The sequence below is a fragment of the Acanthisitta chloris genome, unplaced genomic scaffold (assembly GCF_000695815.1).
Source record: "Acanthisitta chloris isolate BGI_N310 unplaced genomic scaffold, ASM69581v1 scaffold29788, whole genome shotgun sequence".
NCBI classification, from domain to species: domain Eukaryota; kingdom Metazoa; phylum Chordata; class Aves; order Passeriformes; family Acanthisittidae; genus Acanthisitta; species Acanthisitta chloris.
In genome coordinates, this window is record NW_008689132.1 from 32,194 (window position 1) to 41,339 (window position 9,146).

The 9,146-nt window shown below is 38.7% G+C and overlaps 1 protein-coding gene across 1 annotated transcript in view; it reads right to left on the bottom strand.

The window, feature by feature from the left end:
* GNAZ (guanine nucleotide binding protein (G protein), alpha z polypeptide) overlaps positions 1–6,239 on the bottom strand; it is a 32,823-nt gene extending 26,584 nt beyond the window's left edge. Inside the window, exon 1 of the mRNA XM_009081315.1 lies at positions 5,188–6,239. Coding sequence (XP_009079563.1) covers positions 5,188–5,910 — 723 coding nt within the window. The 5' untranslated portion in view covers positions 5,911–6,239. The remainder of the gene's footprint in view (positions 1–5,187) is intronic.
* Between the last annotated feature and the right edge of the window lie 2,907 nt (positions 6,240–9,146).

The following is a 9,146-nucleotide window of genomic DNA, read 5'->3' on the forward strand; positions in this document are numbered from 1 at the left end:
TTTCATGCCATATGTTTCCTAAACCAGGTAAAATTCTTTCTGTTATTGTCTCCCCGAATTTCTTCCAATTACACTCACTTCTCTACAGTGACAAAAATACTTATCTATCCTTAGGTTTAAATTCAGCTTGTCTTAGGAATTAGTGTATTGACGTTAAATAGGTAAAGCCTCAGAGCAAACTTTGCAGGCTCTGACAATCTGATACTTCTTCCAATCATACAATGGCAATAGAATGAGTCTATTCTTTATGTTCCATAGTGTGAGGCATTGTATTTGTGGGGGGTTTTTTTCAGTTAGAGGATATAATTTAGTAAATATACAGCCAGAATTACTTGCATATAAGGTTAGTGTTAGTGTCTGAAGTTACATGGAATATAAAGTTCAGGGTATGGCAACAAGTCCAAAATATCAAAAATTGCTGTCCCAAGTCTCCTGTGTGAGGATATCCATATAAGAAGCATAAAATTACAGTGAACAACGTAACCAAAAATAAATCTTCAGACTTGAAAGAATATCTAGTAAAAAGAACTGCAATTTGGGAGTTGATGGATCATTTTCTGTGATGTATATTCATTATTTTACTGCTGTTTACACATTTGAGAAGATCCATGCCTGGATACAAGTCTTCAGGCTGGAATTCTGATACATCACTCTATAAACTTTGGTAAGGGACTATATATATTACTTTCTTAAGTGAAAATAGGCAAGGCTAGAATTTCATTTGCAGTCTGAAAGATTACACACATGAATGCTGAAGTCATCTAGGCTTTGCTCCCACACAAACTTCACTATGAAAAATCTTGAAATGGAAAAGCTTCATAAAAAAATGAGAGTGTCTGAACAGTTTAGGTCAATCATCTTCTCAGATTTCCAAGAGAGTTAGTTTGTCAGGAACACATTTGCTGACATGCTTTTCTACCACTGATAATAACAGGTGCTAAAAGGGCTATGGGTAGCATATGAAGAGCAATTTCCCCTTTGTCCTGACTGTTGTTATTAGTATTGCAGGAAAAGAGCTGCATGCCAGAAAGGAGTTTTAATACACAGTATCACTCGAAAAACCTGAAGTATCAGGAAAGGCAAATAAGCTCCTTAAGTATTCGGCTTCAAGGGGGGGGGGGAAAAGGAAGAAGAAAAAACTGTTAACAGTGTTGTTTCCTTGATAAAAAAATTCCTGGCAGAAACAGGATTTCTGTTCAAAATTCATGCAATTAGCATATGGCAGAGGGCTTCCCAGTGATTATTAGCTAATTGAGAGGTTTCGTCATGACCCCAGCAATTAGTGTTACATGAGGCCTACTGCAGGCTGAACTCTCTTTTTCGTCTGCATCTTCCTTTAGCAAGATGCTGTAGTGAAAAAAAAATTCTCAAAAAACCTAACATTTCATTTTCCATTCATGTGCAATGGCTGTAAGAAATGGAAAAAAATTTTCTTTGTTACCTGCAAGTAGTTTCCCTTTAACATCCATACTTGAACTAGTGTAATTCTTAGACAAAACAGACCTGGACAACCTTTCAGCATCTCTTGCACCATGTGGATCTTTGCTGCTGACCTTGGGAATGCTCAAGCACACATTCATGTTTAACTCATTTCACTATTTACTTGATTACTGCATCTTTGAAGAGTGTTTCTAATAGTCTCAAACCCTATTGCAGCATAGACTGTAGAAAAAAACTGAAAACCATCCATGAGAACATCTAGCAGGCATGAAACACCAACCTGAGTGCACAGAGCTGGGCAGATGGAGAGACTCACAAAGAAATTGCAAGAAGCCTTCTCAGAGTGAGAGGCAGGAGCACTAACATGTGAGAGTGCAGATCATTTAACATTCTCTAGCACACATTAAGGGGAAATTTAAATAAAGATGACACACTTAGGTATTAACAGGTAACTGCTTCTAAGTGCAGGATACAACATGTAAGAAGGCAAAAAAAATGATCACTTGATAATTTAACATAATCAAAGGCCAGAGATGACATCTTAATATGTAATTAAAGACAAAATGGGTCAATGAGCTGCTGAAGGACCATGAAAACTAAGACAAGTAATTGACTTGATATGATAGAGAAGAAATCATCATGAGGATATAAAAACTTAAGGCAACCTTCTCAGAGTGCTGGTCAGGAATAATAATCTCACAATAAATCAACAGCATTCTAAAGATACTTTGCAAACCAATTTTGCAACTGTGTCAGAAGAAGAGGCAGCTGTTACCTGGTTGAGTCATACTAACTAGGTATGATGCATGGAAAGATACAGCTACATTTATTGTGTTAGATAGGAAAAACCTCCTAAGACATTGTGGAAATGAAACCAGATACAGATCACATTCGCAGACAACCCTAGATAAGCAGGAAAAATATTGCTACAGGGTGACAGAGGAAAGCACACAAGGTGGAGGAAAAAAAAAGAATTACAGTTTTCACTTTCTTGCTCTTTACTAAGCATATGCTAAACAGACAAGGCAAAATATTCATTTGTCCAGATCTACAAACTGTCAACTCAGGTGATTTTGTGCCTTCAAAAGTGATGTTACCCAGAATAAAGCATAGCAGGAGAAAGACAAAAGCCTCAGTAAAATTCTGCCTTCTCCTTCAGCCATTTGTTTTCAGGCAGTAAAAAGTTTAACTTACTCTGTCACTTAAAATTACACACAAAGGAGAAGTTGTCCAGGCAACTGATAGTTTGGGCATTATTTTTGTTCTCCCTTCTGCACATTGGTGTCACTACAACAATCTCACCCTGAGCAGACTTCACGAGTCAGCTATAATCAGAACCCACCAGTGTGCAAAACTAGTTTCCCCCTCATTTTTTACCATATTTGTCAATCATTATTTTAACGCATCTTCAGTAAAGACAGAGTTCATGCATAGCATTTATCCACTTCTGTCAACAGGATCACAGCAGTTATCATATTCACATAAATCATTTGCTCAACTTTCACAGTTTAGAGATCAGTCAGATCCTGACATGCTCTCTCAAGCAGTAAGTTATGTTTGGCAATGGACTAGTTTTATTTAACAGTTCTCTTCACCACAGATACTACACCAGGAAGCATTTCAGACTCTGCAACACTATTATTTGTAGAGCTTTTGTCATAAGTGGCAGACTCAGTGTTGCAGTTCCAGCAATGCACCAATGTGGGTACCAATGTTGGTCCTCTATGGACCAACATCCATAAGGATTTTTCAGAGTATATTGATTTTTTTTCCCTTTGAGCTAGTTCAAATCTGAACAGCAAGGCAGGAAAAGTCTAAAGAATTGCAAGAAACCTACTAACTCCTAGTCAGGGTCCAGATATAAATAAGATATGATTTGCCTAATATCTCTGACAAAGAAGAGAAAGAATTAGTGGCAATGCTTCTCTCACATCAAAAGGAGGTTACTGAACAAAAATCAGATATAAAATCTGTTCCAATAGGAAGGCTTTAATGCCAGGACAGGAGTCTCCAGATAATGAAGTATAAGTCCACGTGTAGGGCAGTGGAATAGTTTGTCAAAATAGTAGAGAGAAGAAAATGGAAGTGCAGTTTATAAGCTGAAAAATCACTACAGAAGATAATAGGGAAATATTAAATATGTGATAAGCTATACCAGCAAAAATAAGGGTCAGTTCAAACAGTGCCAACAAGGATTATTGGAAATATCTTTGCAGAAATCATTTAAGAAAGAATTCCATACTGTAGAATAGCCTCAGACACATGGGAGACAATGAGGGAGAGATGACAGAAAGATTTAGACAAACTCAAAGCTACTAAAATTAGGGAACAATTTTTTTCCTTAAAATAAATTTCTCTGGCCTGATATTTCACATGACCTGGTATGATTGTTTCTCAACTTGTCACTTATCTCCTTTCTAATAAGAAAAATCTTTGTAAAAGATTTAGGACTCATAATGTGTATTTCTTGTAAAGTAAAAGTCAAGTATTTCTAAAAAGTTTTATCAAACTTAGGTGAAGTTCAAGAAAAACAGTTAAGGCTAATTAGTAATCCTCTTCCATAGAGGACTGCCCAAACCAGATCCTTAGGCCTGGCTGAAAGATCCTCTTCTGTAAACTGACTGAGATCCAGTTAGATCTGAAATATCATATAAAAATTTCTTGGAACATATTCCTCCTCAATAACCCTTGCCCAATGCACCCGCTGTAACAGAACCAGGATTCTGATCCTCTGGACTACTCCAAGAGCTGATATTGCAGGACAAGCTTTCCAAACGTAAACCAACTAAAGATGTGTAAAGGAGTGCCAGGGATGTAGCATCATTTCAAGGTTATCTTCCTGGTTTTACAGGACAGAGTTTAATTCTTCCCGAACGGCAGCTGTTTTCAAACATAAATACACCATGACTGGGAATCGCTAGATGACAGAATCATTATGTGTTCCTACCCACAAACTCCCTTAAACAGCATATTTTACAAGGCTGTCAAAAAAATAAGTTCAAGTAAAACCCTATGAAGCTCAACTCAGGCAACCTGAAAGTGATAGCAAACACATATTTGCATATATACATAAGCATTCCTGTATTTTCCATAGTTGCTGTATTTGTGTGCTGTCAAAAGCAGAAGAAACAGCATTAAAGGATATTAGACAGAAATAGCTGTTCTTTGGAGAAGGCAAATCAGCCACATAACCAAAAACAGTCACAGAAATATTTAAAAGCTTCATACTAATTAAAAATCATATTTTATTACCTTTAAAAAATAATTTCATCCCAAATTCCAAATGAAAGGAGTCAACAGAGAGAAAAGTGTTACTTAAACTATTTTAGCTTCAAAATCTCCCAGGACCTGTAAACATAGTGAGTAAATGAACCATCCCTGTACATCAGGATGTGACTACTGCCTACACTTTAAGTCGTGTTTGAAGTAACACTGAACCAGGCAAACATTTACCTAAAAGGCATCAAAAATAAAATAAATCTGCTGTCATGTGAAGGGCACCTCCATTTCCCAAAAGTAACATTAAATAACTCCCCACGTCCAGCGGAGAAAACTATCCAAATACAGGAATCTTAGCTTCTGTATTTTTCCTAATGATTGAGGGTGAGGGGAAGGAAAAAAGGGGCTGGAAACTTGGGGATTACTGCCTTGGGAGGGTAGGGAGGAGGGGGGAGAAAAAAAGGCCAAATACTAGTGAGGGGGAAAGGAAGAAAAGGAAAGAGAATCAGGAGCAGAAGGTTCACTTACTGTTTGGTTATCTTCATACAGCTTCAAGTCATATCCACTCAGCTCCACACAGAAAATTATTGCTGTAACTCCCTCGAAACAGTGGATCCATTTTTTGCGTTCAGACCTCTGTCCACCCACATCCACCATTTTGAAAGTCAGCTCTTTGAAGGTGAACTTATTTTCTACAATCCCTGTGGTCATGTCCCGAGAACGCAGAATGTCTTCCACCGTAGGGATGTAGTCCAGTGCTGCAATCCTTTCCAGGTCATTCAAGTAGTATGCAGCATTATCCTCGAGGTGGTACTCGTTGGAGCGGCAAAAGCACTCCTGCACGCCAGGGTCTGCCCAGAGCCGCTTCATGACTCCCAGGAGCTCTGGGGTGATCTCACCTTTGCTCTCAGCTGGGCCTGTCAGGGCAAAAAGCTGCACAGCATCATATGCTCTGTCAGGATTGTGAAATTCTATCTTAAGGGTGGCTAGAGCCCGAATTATACGTGTGAGAGAGTCTATTGCATTATAGATAATCAGAGGTTTGTATTCCTTACAGGCCTCCAAGTTAAAGCCACCACTGTGAATGATTTTCATCTGCTTTACAATAGTACTCTTCCCAGAATTGCTGGTACCCAGGAGAAGGAGCTTAATCTCTCTTCGCTGTCGCTGACTTTCAGAGCGCAGGTGGCGGTCAATCCTACGGGACCGCCGCGCTGCCTCTTTCTCCTCAGAGCTTTGCCGACATCCCATGGTACAGCAGGCAGTTACAGAAGGGAAAGGTTGGAGATTGTCTCACTCTGTTTGCAGCTCTGAGAAAGATCTGTGGTGTCTTTCAGTTCTCGTGCCAGGTACACACTGAATGGAAAAAAGGTCACTCTCCAAAACCTGACGGTCCAAGATGCCTACAGCCACCTAGTTCAGTCCCAGCAGGGGTGCAAACACATGTAGATAGGCAACCACAGAAATAGTCTCTTCAGCAGATCTCATGGCACTCCCCTTTCCAGTGTATAAACTGTGGCACATTCCTGTTAATGATGGGACACTTCCCTTTGCCACAGTTTGTCTAGAACCATCAAATACCTTTTCCTGTTCTGCATAATTATTTTGCTGCTTTCTGTCCAAAGGTAAGGAGCTGCACTTTCACCTTCTCTGCTCTAGCCCTTGTCTTCTGAGCGTATTCTCTGGTTGCTGTGGTGATGCTGCTAGATAATGCTGAAGCTCTTTTCACTGGTACTGTACTTGTTTTGTTTCTCTTCCCCCACTTCTTCAGCTGATCCAGTTCAGCTCTGTAAATCTGTGCCTTCCACCTACCAAACAACGAGAAAAGAAATGAATGAAACAAGAGACTCCACTTCCTTGCAGCAAGCCACTCACTTTCTCCTCTTCTTCTTAGACTTCTAAACCTTTTATTATGCCAAATGGAAAATACAGATGGAAAAATATGTAATGAAAAGCAAATATCTAAAATTATAGCAAAAACAGCTGAAGCTTGCAGACCTAAGAAAATGTGGTTTCTGAACAATAGTAAATCAAACCTCCCTTTTCAGCCTTCGGTGTTTTATTATCTAAACCTACATGAAAACAAACAGTGCTGAGCCTGTGCCCCAATTTCTCCCTCAGCAAGAGCTTATGGCAGTGCTTTGCCTGCACAGTCCTGCTCTGGTTTTTTTCTGAAGCAGAAAACGAAACAGACTCACAACTACTTTTCCAGTCTCTCTATTTATATCAATAGCTTGTACTTGGACAGATGTACTCCTGAGTTTTCTTTCCTCTTATCTATTTGCACTGAACATTTAAATAACTCAATTGGAAAGCAAAGGAAGCTGATTAACTTTGCTTCATGATTTTGTAAAAGGAAGAGTTATCTTTGCAGAATACAGTAACAAATCTTTTTTCCCTTTGGAGAATAGTACTAACAGGTAATAGTGTTAAGCACACTACCTGCATCCTGCCTAATCGATAAGGTGATGCACTACTACAACAAACTCTGTAAGCTTCTTTGCATAACTAACCTAAGTGTTATTAAGCTTCCTCTCTTCCACTTTTAATATAGGAAATTCTGAGCTACAGTAAAAGTGAACAGTGACTACAAGGTGAATTTTTCATGCAAAATGCGCAGGTAATGCCCTCCAAAGCAAGGGCTGACAGCTTTTCAGTGCCTGTTAGAGCAATTATTCTTTCCCAAATTAGGGGGTAAGCCTACTAGTTGGAACTCTTCAGAAGGCAACAGCAGGAAGCAGTTACCTCTCACAGAGGGAAAACACATTACTAATAGCTGATTGGTGATAATTTGCCTCTTTTCTAGGGAGGGCTTGCTGCTCCCACTAAGCTCTGAGCACAGTGGGCAGCAGAATCACAGATGTCATGGCTTCCTCAGCCAGTGCTGGCCCCTGCCCACTTTGGCACCTCTCTTGCTGTCAGGTTACTTGTGTCTAGAGGGTCTTCAGTGAGTATTTTTACTAGCTGAAGTGCATGTCATTGACATACCCTCAGAGATAGACTTGAGAAAAATTTCAGAGCCCACTAAAGAAATCAAACTGCTACTACATTTTAATAAAACTAAGTCTTCCAAATGCCATTTTCAAAGTTGCCCCTAAAAGCCTTTGGAATTTTGAACTTCCAAAACATGAACTTTGGAACTTACCAGCATTTCAATGTAGATGTGACAAAGCATTAAAACAGGTATTGAAGAGGATGATTCCACACTACTGGAGAGGGACAGAATGAGCCAAGCCAGAAGCTGAATCCCTGGTTTTTGTGAGAATTGAAATGAAACTACAACTACTTGCAACCTCATGTACTTAACAGTCTAACTAACCATGACAGCCTTATTCTGAGTTGTTCTAAACTAGTTTTCCAGTCAGTACCTGGAGTCACCTCTGCATAACAGTTTGGGAGGCTGATTGGTTGGTTTTGCCTGTATGGACCACAGTGTCTGACCAGGCTGACAATGTAAGCATTTTAGATGTCTTAAATTTAAAGACATCCAAATCCTTTTCCCCAAACGCACCATGTATTGCTATTACCTGGTCTAAATTTCTACAAGAGAGTCTTACTATCAGCTATATTTATCTTACTTCTTTTGGCATGACAGAAGGACACTAGCACATGAAGAACAGATTAATCTGCAGAAAATTAAAATAACAGCATACACATTAATAGAATTGTAATTAGCACAACTTTACTTACTCTGAAGATGTGTAAAGGAAAAATCTCCCAAAAGAGGAGTTACACTTTCGTCAAATAATTGACTTTGTCCAATAGTCACAGAAGATGTCAAATTAGAGTTGAGGAAACTGTTTCTTAATGAGTAACTTTCCAGCCTCACAGAGAGAATGAAATTACTGTATTACATATCAGGCCAGATTCTTATTATACTTAGAGAAAAATGAGACTTGGTTCCATTAATCATGCTTATTCTGACATGTTCAGAACATTTCAAACTGGTTTTCCTATAAGTCCTCATCATCAGAGACTTCATTTTCATGTCATTGATAAAACCACTTGTTGAATTCTTTATGACATTTTTCATGCATCTCTGTGATTACAGATGAAAAATTTTGTGACAAGCACATATGAGACTCCCTGTCCTCTCTTTATTCAAGTTTCACCCTGAATAAAAGAAGCTTGCTAGAGACAAGCAGCAAGAGGCCACATATTCCTTCCAAAATGCATCAGCACTTAGGGTAAATCCAGAGATTTTGTGTCCATTTAAGACAAGCAGATCTTTTTTAAACTTCATGTTACTGGACTCAAAATGCTTCGGTAGAAAGACACTCAAGAAAAAAAAAATATTTTCATTCAGCTTTTACATTTTGTAGAGTATTTCCTATTGCATGTTTCCACAGCACATTCAGATGCATCATTCATATCCCACAGTGTTTTACATATCAACTATTCTGTTTGCCATTCATTAGTATGTTTAACACAGAAAAGGATAGAATAGGATCTCATTGTAGGAAAGACCAGGAGTATGTAAACACAAA